This window comes from Tachyglossus aculeatus, chromosome 1 (assembly GCF_015852505.1).
Source record: "Tachyglossus aculeatus isolate mTacAcu1 chromosome 1, mTacAcu1.pri, whole genome shotgun sequence".
Classification (NCBI taxonomy): Eukaryota; Metazoa; Chordata; class Mammalia; order Monotremata; family Tachyglossidae; genus Tachyglossus; species Tachyglossus aculeatus.
The window spans coordinates 137,944,508-137,959,309 of NC_052066.1; the positions used below are offsets into that span (position 1 = coordinate 137,944,508).

The following is a 14,802-nucleotide window of genomic DNA, read 5'->3' on the forward strand; positions in this document are numbered from 1 at the left end:
AGCTTAGCGGAAAGAGCCAGGGCCTGGGAATCAGAGGATCTGGCTTCTAATCCCGGCTCTGCCACTTGCCTACTGTGTGACTATAGGTCAGGCACTTATCTCCTCTGGGCCTCAGTTTCCCCCATCTGTAAAATGGGGATAGGTACCTGACCTCCCTCTTCAGCCTTTGAGCCCTATTTGGGCTTAGAGAAGCAGCTGTGGCTTAGTGGAAAGATCATGGGCTTTGGAGTCAGAGGTCATGGGTTCGAATCCCAGCTCTGCCACTTGTCAGCTGTGTGACTTTGGGCAAGTCACTTCACTTCTCTGGGCCTCAGTTCCCTCATCTGTAAAATGGGGACTAAGACTGTGAGCCCCATGTGGGACAACCTGATAACCTTGTATCTTCCCCAGCGCTTAGAACAGTGCTTTGCACATAGTAAGCGCTTAACAAATACCATCAGTATTTGGGACCTGGACAGTGTCCACCCTGATAATCGTCTATCTACCCCAGATCTTGCCACAGTGTTTGCCACATAGTAAATGCTTAGCAAACACCACAATTATTTCTAGTTACAAACATGTATCCAAACAACTAGCATAGTGCCTTGCACCTATGGATTCTGAATGTGGCTCATTGGAAAGAGCATGAGCTTTGGAGCCAGAGGTCATGGGTTCAAATCCCAGCTCCGCCACTTGTCAGCTGGGTGACTTTGGGCAAGTCACTTCACTTCTCTGTGCCTCAGTTCCCTCACCTGTAAAATGAGGGTTAAGACTGTGAGCCCCCCATGGGGCAACCTGATCACCTTGTAACTTCCCCAGCGCTTAGAACAGCGCTTTGCACATAGTAAGCGCTTAATAAATGCCATTATTATTATTATTATTATTACTATTATTATTATTATTGAATACTTACTGGCTGCCCTACCTCTAGTTTAAGTATGCTAATTTGGTTTCCCAAAAATCTTCCCATATTGCAATCTAGGTGCCATTAAATTTTTCTTTCCTTCCTCACCTTGGGCAGTTACCTGAGTGTACTGACATACTATGCCCCACTGTGACATAATGCCCCAATGTAGGGCCTAAATGCAAAGAAATGTGTGCAAAGGAATAAAGTAAAATTAAATCCACTGTTATCCATTACAACTAAAAGCAGCAACTAGAGAGGCGGTGTGGCCCAGTGGAAAGAGCACAGGCCTGGGACTCAAAGGAGCTGGGTTCTAATCCCAACTCCGCCACTAGCCTGCCGGGTGACCTTGGGCAAGGCACTTCACTTTTCTGGGCCTCATCTGTAAAATGGGGATTAAGACCGTGAACCCCATGTGGGACATCTACTGTCTCCAACCTGATTACCTTGTATCTACTCCAGTACTTAGCAGACTGCCTGACACTGTCTTCCTCTTTTTCAAATGCCGTCGGGTCATTTCCGACCCACAGCGACTTCACGGAGACGCCCTCGTCGGGACGTCACAACTTCTGTCAAAGTCGTGCTGGCATGGTCTGACACACAGGAAGTGACTAAATGCCATTAAAAAAAAAACAAAAGCCCTAAAAACAATGTAGCTAGCTTGGCAAGTTGAGTCACATGGATGCTGTGGCTGGCATCCGTTCGTGTTGGACATTTTGCTGACAGATGATATTAGGAAGAAATTAGACACAAAAATCACTGCTTTTGAAGCCGATCACTGGTTTTCAAACAAAATGATTAGTCATCTACAACTCGCTGTCAGGTCCACTTATGCATATTACCACAAGAGTATCTGGATATTTCTCTCAGGTTATTTCCACATTTAAGAATATAATTTTAGTGCCTGGTATTTTTCAAACTACAAAATAGCAAAAGAATTCGGAACGCTAGAAAAAAATGCTTTCAAAGAGCGGTTAAAGATATCTGGGTCAGCCAAAAATGATTTTCCAAAAGTCATAACTGGCTGGAAGCAAAGATTGAAACTGGAATACTTTTACTGGGCAACTACAATTTGACACTATAATAAAATCTAGATCACTTAAATTCAATCTGTGTTTTTCAAAAGGCTGGCAATGACCATGTAGCCTCGGGATAACCTACAGGATTTTACTCCCCTCAGCAAATAAGCTTGGTTCTTAGGTACATCAGAAGTTTGAGCAAGGCTCCCCGGTCACGAAAGTGATAAAAGTCTTCTTTGCTTTAGTCGGGCTGTTTGGAGGACGATGCAATGTCATTAGAAGTACAGCCTCTCGGTGTCCATTCCAGTACACGGAGGAGGAAATGGGTGTCACGAGTGCCGAGCCTTATATTCAAACGCACTCAAAGAGCGTTCGACTTACCTCTGTAACGGGTAATTCAAGCTGCACCACATCATCCTGTTTGGACACCGGAGTTTGCAGAGCTGTGTCCAGCAACAAGATGCCATTAAGGTCTTTTCTACATCCCACTGCATAATCGTCCACAAAGATCACTTTATCCACCGCAGAAATATACTGACATTTTACTCGTCCACCTGGTTTCGCTGCATAGGGAAGAGAATAATTAGACATTTAGAAAGTGTCCTGCAGTACGGAAAATAATTCAGCTTCAACGGTCACTCTGGCTAAACATAAAGCAATGATAATAAGAATAATAATAGTGATATCTGTAAAGTGTCTACTATGTGGCAAGCACTGTATTAAGATCTAGGGTAGATTCAAGATAATCAGGTCAAATACAGACCCTGTTCCACATGAGGCTCACAGGTTAGATATCAACTCTGTTATATCGTACTCTCCCAAGAACTTCGTCCACTGCTCTGCACACGGGAAGCACTCAACAAATACTACCGACTGAGGGAGACAGGTACTGAATCCACATTTTAAAAATGAGAGAAATGACTCGCCCAAAGTCACACGCGGCAGAACTGAGATTGGAACCCCGGGCCTCTGATCTCTCCACTTGGTCCCACTGCTCTGTGGCAAAGATAGCACGCTTGCATTTAGGGAAATCTTCATTTTAACTGAAGTATGGGGATAGTTACCCTCAAGGTTTAAGGTTCAGACAACTCCTTATACATTCATAATTTATTTCCAACAGCTGCAAGGTTCCAAAAGATTTCTTGAGAAAAAATCAGATCACCTCCAAATTACACCTAAGCCACAAACTGGACTGGTCTACACAGTATAAGGGTGTTTCAAGAAGAGACTTTATATATTTTAAAAAAAGAGTCAATGAATAAATCCTTTTGGGACTTAAATCTCCTGAGGACCAGCTTACCACTGAGCATCACCCCACACTCGGCAGAAGTTTTACCACGCAGATTCAAGGACGTCTGAGCCCAGTGGGAAACTTGACATTGCATCTGACTGACAAGTAAAGTTTCACTCCCTACCGTGACTCAACTTGTCACCCTCCCCCGACTGCCAGTCTTGGTGGGCCCTGACAAGTCAAGGCTCTTCTCTGAAGACTCTCACTTTGGGAGGCAACGCAGACTGCCCCACTCAGCCAGGAAAAAAACTATGTGGAGCAGAGAGAAACACAGACAGCTAAGGGACGAGTCTCAAGAGGCCTTGGGTAGATGGACTACTAAAGACTTTGAACACCTTAGTGCTTTGGAAACTTTCAATTTAGTTCACTGCTTGGCAGGTGCCACAATTACCATAATTATTAAATCAGGAGACAGGAAAACACTGTATTTTGTAACTGCATTTTATTTTATACTCTTCAGGCCTGGCACTAATGCTGTTCAAAACTCTACAGCAGATACCTGTTGAATGCTCATTACCTGGCTGTTCTTTTACCTAGTTTTCCAATCTACCTCAAGGTTGAGTAAAATATTTAATAATAATAATAATGACAACAACAATGGTACCTGTTAAGCGCTTACTATGTGCCAAGCACTGTTCTAAGCACCGGGGTAGATTTAAGATAATCAGGTCGCCCCACTTGGGGATCACTGTCTTAATCCCCATTTTATAGATGAGGCCACTGAGGTCCAGAGACGTGAAGTGACCTGGCCCGAGGTCACACAGCAGACAAGCGGCGGAGATGGGATTAGAAACCACGTCCTCTGACTCCCAAGCCCGAGCGCTTGTACGGTTCGTGTCCAGATCCCCTCATCCTCGCTTAGAAGTACACAACTATGAGAGGAGAAAGACAAACTGCCTACAAGGCAGTGGATTCTCCAACCACAGGGCTGGCCTAGATAGACTAAATCGCCACCTCAAAAAACCCTAGCACCCCCACCCCTAAAACCTACAGTCTAATCGGAATCCCAGCCCCCTAATTAATTACCTCCCTTCCTGACTGGGGGTATAATCAGGGAACTGTCTTAAGAATAATTTTAAAATGTGATTTAAGTATCCACTGGCTGTGTTGGGGGCACATGCAATACTGGTTAAACCAACTTGACTCCAGCCCTCTGGTGACTAGTCGGCTAACCTGAAGGTTTTCTCCCCTACAGAGTAACTACTGGAAATGAGGGGAAAGCTTCTTTTTTACGCTAAACCTACCGAAGAGATGGTTTACACTGAGCTCTGCTACGGGTTCAAGTTTCCTCGGGCAGGTGCATCATACCCAGAAAGTCGGCAGTACTGCAGGCATGAGGTGGAACTTCAGATATGGACAACAAGATTACCCATTATTATTTACCAAAGGGAAATGGAAATTAATGTACTCGATTAGGTAAGTTCAAGGCAATTTTAATGTGCCTGCCCTTTGAGCCCACTGTTGCGTAGGGACTGTCTCTATATGTTGCCAACTTGTACTTCCCAAGCGCTTAGTACAGTGTTCTGCACACAGTAAGCGCTCAATAAATACGATTGATTGATTGATTTGCAGTGAAAAGTAAATGACTCAGATTTCTAATTAAACCTTTCAGGACACCAAGATCACTTTCAGTATCCTGGAAGAAGTGTAGTAATTTCCTGAAAACTTCCAACACCTCAAAGAACTCACTTTCAGAAAATATTTCTTTTTCATTACTAGTACCAAGTCCACAGTGCCGTATATGTTTTTAGTTGGAGTGATGATGGTGCATACATTATATAAAGATAGCGATACATACACACATTTTTTTTTTTCTCCAGACATAGCGGTGGACCAGATTCAATCATGTCACAGGCTGGATGTGATTTCCCAGGCCATAACTTGCCCACCCCTTGTGTTAGCAACATTTAGCACAAAGGAACTAATCCCCAAGAGATTATACAACTGGGATGGATTTATACAAAAGTCAGTGTTGTTAGCATAAGAAGAAATTCTTGGCATCCCTGACGGCCAGGCACTAGCTCATGATTCTTCCTTATTCTTCACGTTGCAGTACCGTAAAACACTTCTATTAAGGATCGGCCGAGCATGAAGGTTAGTCAGAAAACCAAGAGAGTTTCCAAGGGTGGATTTGTAACCGAAGCAATTAAAGGTTTAGCATCTTAATTCCAGTTCTTTCTTTGCCAATTCTCCTGAAGATGCAATGACCGCCTTCTCTGGAAGTTAATGACAAGACCCATTTCCAATAGAGGGGGGACAATTTTCTTTTTTCGAGTTCTACATCATTTGACCTTAACTGAATTTCAGGGTTCTGAAAAATTAATAATTCCTGTTTGAACGGCTCTCAGTTCTGACCCTTATCCTCCTTGATCGTCCGTTAGGGCTCCTGACACACTGGCCACTCCCTGTGGCTACCCTGACATCCCTCACTTAACCCAGTATCCTCCATCAGTAATTCGTGATGCACCAATTTTCAACAATACTAAAGAAGGAAAAATGACAATCCACCTTCTCCCAACCCACAAAGTAGTGGCTTTACAAAAACAAAGGCTCATATTTTGATAGACTCCCTAATGGCAAACTCCCAAACCAAACATTCGGCAGTGACTTTAATCAATGTAATTTAGAAGTCTTTGTCACACATCCTCTACCTGGTGGAAAGATAAATGAAGAATAAGCACCTTAACCGAGGCAGCCATGAGAAGACTCTGGGATGGTGAAAGAGCAGAGAAATAACTCTTTAGCAAGTCTGGTACCAAGCAGGCACTCAAAGCAAAATAAGCAGAGAGAAGACCCTCCCCTCCTACCCCACCAAGGGACAGGGAAGGCCGACAACTAGGAGGTGAAGGGGAGTTAAGCAGAGATGAAAAACGGTCATAGCTGACTGGAACGAAGTAAGACGAGAAGGGCAAAAAAACCTTAAATTCCCTGCAAATTATTTAAGTGTTTTGGACTACAAAAGACTTCAATAATCCACCATAATTAGAACAGTTCAAGACTCAATGGCAGGTAATTAAAAAGACGCAAATTCTCTAAACGAATCTCTCTTGAAAAAGCAACTGACACTGTGGACCTATTTCCTCTCTCTTGATAATCTCCGCTGCGCTTCCTCTCCCAATCGGATATATACAGCACACCACCCCAGAACTCGACTTGAATTCCCCAAAACAACACTATCACTTCTACTCAGCGAGATGAGTGCAACCCTTCCAGATATTAATATATATTAATATATATATTAATTTGTACTTCCCAAGCGCTTAGTACAGTGCTCTGCACATAGTAAGCGCTCAACAAATACGATTGATGATGATGATAGCCAGATGCTAGGGAGGGAGAAGAGGAGGAAGGCAGGCAGGCAGGCTGGTAGAAGCCCGAGTCTGAGAAGATTCTCAAGAATGCCCAAAAGGGAAAGCCTAGGGAAGAGTCACTCTCGTACTACCAGGGCTCAAACACCCTACATACGCATTCTGGTGGATCCGATATAGAATGAGGACAGTATTTCAGAGAAGCTGCCGGAAAATTGTGATTAATGCTAGAGGATAACAACCCAGCACAACACGTATCACCATTTTGGGAGATGTACAAAGGCGGTATTTTGGGGCCCAATGACTTGGGCTTTCTACTTTCCCTCGGAGCTAGCCCAAGACTCACAAAGCTTCAAGGCGTTCTCCATGAAACACTAAGGCCCAGGTGGCTACCTCTGTTTCAACTCACCTTGGCTTACATGCAACTGCTATAATTTGCCCTTGCCTCACCTCCTGACAAAAATGCAACAGATCCTTAAACTCAAGGCATATTGTGTTTAAGTATCCATTCAATTACCAGCATGATCTGCGTCTGCCCACGCCGACTTTATCTCCAAAGGTAAGCTCTTACAGTGCTCTTTTTCAGACTATAAGCTCATGGTGGGCAGGGAACGTGTCTACCAAGTCTGTTCAACTGTACTCTCTTGAGAGCTTAATATGGTGCTCTGCACACATTAAGTGCTCAACAAATACTGAACAGGGACCAATCTGCGCAGCTCGCTTTTTTTAAATGGCATTTATTAAGCGCTTAATAAGCGCTCCTGTTTGGCGCTTAGAACAAAATCCAATAAGGGTAGGCACGTTCATGTTTTGGGGAGCAAAGGGTGTGTCTGGGACCGTCTAGGAGGATTTGAAGGTGACTTATACTAGGCTTAAGACAAGACTGAGAGAAGTACATAGGTCACGGTGGGATCGAACCTACCTAAATGTATCGAGGTAAGGCTGACTGAGCACCACCAGTAAATTGGTTCAGATACTACCAGGGCCTGGTCTCATCATGTAATGTTCTCCAAAATTCTCTTTTGTTTGGTTTGTTTCACAGTGTTTGTTAAATGCTTACTATACACAAGGCATTATACTAAACTCTGGGGTAGATACCAGCTAATCAGGTTGGATTCAGTCCCTGTCCCACATGGGGCTCACGGTCATAATGTGCATTTTACAGATAACTGAGGCCCAGAGAAGCTTTAATTCTATTTGTCCTGATGACTTTGACACCTGTCTACATGTTTTGTTTCATTGTCTGTCTTCCCCTCTAGACTGTGAGCCCGTTGTTGGGTAGGGACCATCTTTATCTGTTGCCGACTTGTACTTCCCAAAGGCTTAGTACAGTGCTCTGCACACAGTAAGCGCTCAATAAATACGACTGAATGAATAAAGTGAGTTGGTCCATGTCACACAGCAGACAAATGGAGGAGGCGGAATCACGACCCGGGTCCTTCTGACTCCGAGGCCCAGGCTGTATCTGCTAGGCCACACTGCTTCCGGGCCTGATGTCTGACCCGCAACATTTTAAAGAAGTCCAGCGACACTACTGAGGTTTCTAATGAGCTTGGAGAGGAACTGCTGTCCAGCGGGACACGTTCCAGATGACAGATTGGTGGCGGGGAAAGGAACACTGTGGAAGTTAGCAGAGTAACACTCCTCAGGAGGTGGCTTTGGGCTCAGATAATAAATAAGCATAAGCAGGATGATGCTAATTTTTAAAAAGCTGACCAAAGGTGCCGGTGGGGGGGGGGGGGGGGGGGTCCCCAAATTTGGAAATCAGTTGCAACTGCTGAACAGTGATAATGGGCTTGTGATCATTCCTAACCAGGTCTCCCTGACTAACCACCAAATAGGCCACGATTTGATACCTCCGTAGTGCCTACCGACTGTCAAAAAATGGCTGCGGCCTAACGGGGTGACCTACCTACTTTGTTACCAAAATTGAACCTATCAGGTGTGATTTCCCTAAGATCTCCAGTGTTCCTCTCCAGTCCCTCCCTCCTCCTCCCGCTTCTTCAACTCTCCCATCTTTTCCAGCAGTATCTCTAGAAGAGATCGCCTCCTGCCTCCTCTCAAAAGCCACCCCCTCCACCTGCACATCCAACCCCATCCTTTCACACCTTATCAAAACAGTTGGCCACTCCCTACTGCCATCTTCAACTGTTCGCTCTCCGATGGCTTCTTCCCCACAGCTTTCAAACATGATCATGTCTCATGTCCCCCTATTCTTAAAAAACCCCATGGATCCCTCCAGTTATCGCCATGTCCCTCCTATCATTCCTCTCCAGACTTCCTGAGCAAGTTGTCTATACCTGCTGTCAAGTTCTTCTCCTCCAATTCTCTCCTTGACTCCCTCCAATCTGGCTTCCATCCCCTTCTTTCCACAGACACCAACCTCTCTAAGGTCATATGATCTCCTTCTTGCCAAATTCAATGGCCTCTCCTCCATCCTAATCCTCCTTGACCTCTCAGTTCTCTCTGACACTGTCAACCACCCCTTCTTCTGGATTCACTGACACTGTCCTCTCCTGGTTCTCCTCCTCTCTCTCTCTCTCTCCCTACTCATTCTCAGTCTCTTTCGCTGGCTCCTCTTCTGCTTCCCAACCCCTTAACTGTGGGGTTCCTTCGAAGTTCAGGTCTGGTTCCCCTTCTATTCTCCATCTACACCCATTCCCTTGGAAAACCCATTTGCTCCCATGGCTTCAACGATCACGTCTATGCGGATGAGTCCCAAATCTACATCTCCAGCCCTGATCTCTCTCCCTTTCTGCAGTCTCCCATTTCCTTCTGCCTTCAAGACGGCTCTACTTGGATGACCTGCCGTCATCTGAAACTTAACGTGTCCAAAACAGAACTTATCTTCCCACCCAAACCCTATCTTCCTGACTTTCCCCATCACTGTAGACGGCACCACCATCCTTTCTGTCTCACAAGCCTGTAACTTTGGCATTATCCTTGACTCCCCTCTCTCATTCGACCCACATAATCAATCCATCACTAAATCCTGTCAGTTCCAACTTCACGACATCACTAAAACCCATCCTTTCCTCTCCATCCAAACTGTTACCATGTTAATCTAAGCATTTATCCTATCCCACCTTAATTACTCTATCAGCCTCCGGTCTCTCCCCACTCCGGTCCATACTTCATTCTGCTGCTTATTTTTCTAGAAAAACACTCAGTCCATGTTTGCCCACTCCTTAAGAACCTCCAGTAGTTTATCCATCCACCTCCGCATCAAACAGAAACTCCTCACCAGTGGCTTTAAAGCCCTCCATCACCTTGCCCCCTCCTACCTCACCTTGCTACTCTCCTACTATAACCCAGCCCTCACACTTCACTCCTTTAATGCCGTCCTTCTCACTATACCTCCATCTCATCTATCTCACCACCGACCCCTCTCCCAAATCCTGCCTCTGGCCTGGAACATCCTCCCTTTTCATTTCTGACAATTACTCTCGTCTGCTTCAAAGCCTTATTGAAGGTACTGCTCTTCCAAGAGGCCTTCCCTGCCTAAGACCTCTTTTCCTTTTAATAATAATAATGATGGTATTTGTTAAGCACTTACTATGTGCCAAGCACTGTTCTAAGCTTTTCTTCAACTCCCTTCTCCCATCAAATCCAGCATCTTCCTGACGGGCTCCTTTTATTTAGCCCCCCTCCCGGCTCCACAGCACTTGTATACATACCTGTATCTTATTTATATTAATATCTGTTTCCCCCTCTAGACTGCAAGGTAGTTGTGGGCAGGGAATGTGTCTATTACCTTGTTGTGTTGTACTTGTACTCTACCAAGCACTTGGGACAGTGACATGAACACAGTAAGCATTCAAATACAAAGGACTGATAGACTGATTCATCCATCACTAAATGCACTTAAATAGGTGGCTTAGATGACTGCCCTACAACCAAGTCTCCGTTAGACCAGTAAATCTGTTTATTTTCAAAGAATGCAATTCTTTCTGGATCAGATTAGAGCACCTCCAACCTGAATGATACAAGGGGCCCAAAGAGCGAGAGAAAAAATAACTCCCAAAATTCATTACCTTGCTCTCTAGATTAGCAAGGTGGTGAATTGCTGTCATTTCAAAATACACAGCCGCACGGTGAAAGTAATGAGGGACGCAGGAGACGGCAGGGAGGGAGAACAGGGAAAGAAATATCACCTTTGAAGTTTGGATAACTTTTGGAATCGCCCAAGAGTCCTTTAAAGAATATTTGCTGTGGCTGTGACTCTTAACACCTAGGCTAATATTGATGAATGGTTTGAAGTCACAGGTGACTAGATCCCCTGCCAAATTTCTGGACGGCCACGTTCAGTTCCCACAGCTGCCCCGCCAGCGGTCCCGTAGAGAACATTTGGATCTTGCCTCAAAGCACAGCTGCCCGAGAGCCGTGAAAGAGGAATTGGCCGGGGGGGGTGGGGAGAGCAGAGGGAAGACAGAGATGATTGGTTGATTGGTTACACTTTGGAGTAAAACGAGCAAGGAGTAGGGAATCAATCCGTAGTAGCCGAAGCAGCGTGGCTCAGTGGAAAGAGCCCGGGCTTTGGAGTCAGAGGTCATGGGTTCAAATCCCAGCTCCGCCACTTGTCAGCTGTGTGACTTTGGGCAAGTCACTTCACTTCTCTGTGCTTCAGTTACCTCATCTGTAAAATGGGGATTAAGACTGTGAGCCCTACGTGGGACAACCTGATCACCTTGTAACCTCCCCAGCGCTTAGAACAGTGCTTTGCACATAGTAAGCGCTTAATCAATGCCATCATTATTAGTAGTAGTATTTAATGAGCGATTAATGTTGGCAGACACGTCCCCTGCCCGCAACGATCTTACAGTCCAGACGGGAACCAACAGGATGAAAAGGCAGCAATGGAACAAAAGGTGGGATACGGATGGGAGAAGAGGAGGGGATGCCCACGACTTTCCATCTTAGAGTCAATAGAAACTTTGTCCCTGCAAAGAAAAGACCTGGGAGTGAGATGACCTAGGTTCTAATCCAAGCTCAGTCAATTGTCTTCTGCGTGACTTTGGGCAAGTCACAACTTCTCTGGGCCTCAGTTTCCTCATCTGTAAATGGGGATTAAATTCAACCCCCTCCTATTTCAGACCGTGAGCCCCATGTGGGACAGGGGCAGTGTCCAAACCCGATTATCTTGCATCCACCTCACTGCTCAGTGCAATGCTTGGCATGTAGTAAGGTCTTAAAAATAAGAGGAGTAATAATAATAATATTATAATATTTGCCTGGCTCCACTGGGCAGAAGGAGGGGGGAGAGGGTGCTGGGACAGGGACTGTGTCGAACCTGATTAATTTGTATCTACCCCAGCGCTTAACAAGTACTATTATTATTATTATTATGAAAAACAAAGTGCATGTCCTTGGGACAGTAAAATAAACCTTTCCTTTCTCTTCCCAACCTTTTACAATCTCCCGGTGAGCAGTGATGAAACCTTTACAATCTCCCGGTCAGCATTGGAAAACAGCTGGTCCGGAGAACTGGGACCTCCAGACTAGATGGGAACGGAGGGTCTGGGATCTCCTGAGCAGCAGGTATCACTGGGCCCTCACTCATTTGGTGAGCTATCACTATCAATCAGATATATGTTATAGATTATTCATTTATATTAATGTCTGTCTTCCTCCCTAGACTGTAAGCATTTCCTCTGCTCCCTCACCCCTCCCTATCGCTCCGATTCGCTCCCTTTGCTCTACCCCCCTCACAGCACTTGTGTATATATGTATGTATTTATAATTCTATTTATTTATATTGATGGTGATGATGGTGGTATTTGTTAATAATAATAATAATGATGGCATTTGTTAAGCGCTTACTATGTGCAAAGCACTGTTCTAAGCGTTGGAGGGGATACAAGGTGATCAGGTTGTCCCACGTGGGGCTCACAGTCTTACTCCCCATTTTAAGGATGAAGTAAAAGGCTCAGAGAAGTTAGGTGACTTGCCCAAGGTCACACAGCAGACATGTGGCAGAGCTGGGATTAGAACCCACGACCTCTGACTCCCAAGCCCGGGCTCTTCCCACTGAGTCACGTAAGAGCTTACTAAGTGCCAAGTGTTCCAAGAGCTGGGGTAGATACAAGGTAATTAAGTTGTCCCACGTGGGGCTCACAGTCTTAATCCCCATTATACAGATGAGGTAACTGAGGCACAGAGATATTAAGTGACTTGCCCCAAAATCACACAGCTGATAAGTGGTGGAGCCGGAATTAGAACCCACAACCTCTGACTCCCAAGCCCGGGCTCTTTCCACTAAGCCATGCTGCTTCTCTATAATTCTATTTATTTATACTGATGCTAGTGATGCCTGTTTACTTTTTTTGATGCCTGTCTCCCCCCTTCTAGACTGTACGCCCGTTTTGGGCAGAGATTGTCTCTGTTGCTGAATTGTACTTTCCTAGCGCTTAGTACAGTGTTCTGCACACAGTAAGTGCTCAGTAAATATGACTGGGTGAATGAATAAGTTCCTTGTGGGCAAGGAACATGCCCCCCAACTTGGATTGTACTCTTCCAAGTGCTTAGGAGAACTCAACCCCTCTGGATTTGAATCAGTTCATCATATTCATAATCAGTTCATCAATAAATACGATTGATGATGATATTCAAAGGCATTCCTGCCGAAATTTACACATAAAGAGGAGACCTAAAGCTCCGACAACTGCACAAACACAGAAAGGTCCCACAAAACTTCCAAGACGCCGTTCTCATCACCGTTTTCAAGAATCTGGTGGCCAGGGAAAAGCAACCAGGGCACCCCTGGATTTCCAGAGAGACCCCAGCGATCAATCATCCAGAATCCACCTGCATGAGCTACTGAAGAACTGAACTATGCACAACCTGAACAATAAAAAGGCCTTACCCCCAACATGCTATACAAGAGATTTAGGAAAGGTCCCACGAAGCAAAACCAAGCCCTCTATGCTGCTTGGTTATTACCAGATGATGACTTTGCAAATGAGTTATGAAAGATGATAATAATAATAATAATAATAATAACAACAACAACGGTATTTGTTAAGCATATACTATGCATCAGGCACTGTACTAAGCACTCAGACTGACCTTTCTGTGAAAACTAAAACTATTCATAAAACACTTCTGAGCTTCTCATCAGAGTCCCCCCACCGCCCCCAACCACAACAAAAATAAGTTTTTTAAAGTATCTCAATATTTTCACTGTTTGGACTGAAAATTTCAAATACCCGAGCTGACACTATAATTTCACTTTTATCTTTATTTTATTTATTTTTTAATGGAAATTTGTTAAGCACTTACGAGGTGCCAGTCATTGTATTAAGTTCTGGGGCATGCTAATCAGGTTGGACACAGTCCATATCCTACATGGGGCTCACGGTCTTAATCCCCACTTTGCAGATGAGATAACTGAAGCGCTGAGGTATTAAGTGGCTTGCCCAAGGTCACACAGCAGACAAGTGGCAGAGCCGGGATTAGAACCCAGGTTCTTCTGACTCCCAGGGCCTGACTCGATCTACTAGGCCGTGCTGCTTCTCTAAACACTTTGTATGAACCATTTGCAGACACACTTTCAAGTTTTCATTTTAATCTCTTACAGTTTCTCTCAACTAGAGCTTCAACGTTTGAGAAAATGGGTGCTCAGAATTAAGCCTTTTACAGGACTCTATCAGAGGCAGTATTATGGAATGGATAGGGCATTGGATTAGTAGCCAGGGTTCAAGCCCAAATTGTGTCATGAACGAGCTCTGGAATGTTACTTGCGTTTCTTGATGCCTTTAGCTTGTCCGCTTGTGAAGGGGGTTCATGCTGCTCACGTCGCAAAGAAGAAATATGGAATTTGAATCTAATCTGGATTTTAAATCAAGTTTCAGACTTAAAATTCCAGAATCAAATTTAAAAATCAAAACACGGCAATCAATTTAGATCAACATATATACTGACGTGCAGTTCACAAAAAGTCAATATGGCTTAACCGGCTTATATCCAAAAATAAAATTAAAATGCAAACTACCAAGAGAAAATGTACATCCTCAAAATTATTCAATAATGACAATTACTTTGGGGACTATTGATGTGAATTTTAACTGGGTGAGACTTATACTCCTGTTGCACTTCCCTACAGGGAATGTGTATCCCGTTCAGGGTCCAAAGAAAACTCAGAACACCAGGTAAATTCTCATTAAACTGTTGTGAAACAGGAAAAAGATGAACTTAATAACAATTTCACCAATGGAAAGCAGCCAAAATGAGTCAGGCCCAAACTTCTCTTGTCCCCACCACTAGCAACGGCATTTCATTCATTCACTCAGTTGTATTACTGAG

At 44.5% G+C, this 14,802-nt stretch overlaps 1 protein-coding gene across 1 annotated transcript in view; it reads right to left on the reverse strand.

Moving 5' to 3' along the window:
- Window positions 1-14,802, reverse strand: part of BIRC6 (baculoviral IAP repeat containing 6) — a 367,036-nt gene that overhangs the window by 316,677 nt on the left and 35,557 nt on the right. Inside the window, 1 exon segment of the mRNA XM_038745922.1 lies at window positions 2,284-2,465. Within this exon segment, the coding sequence (XP_038601850.1) occupies window positions 2,284-2,465 (182 nt within the window).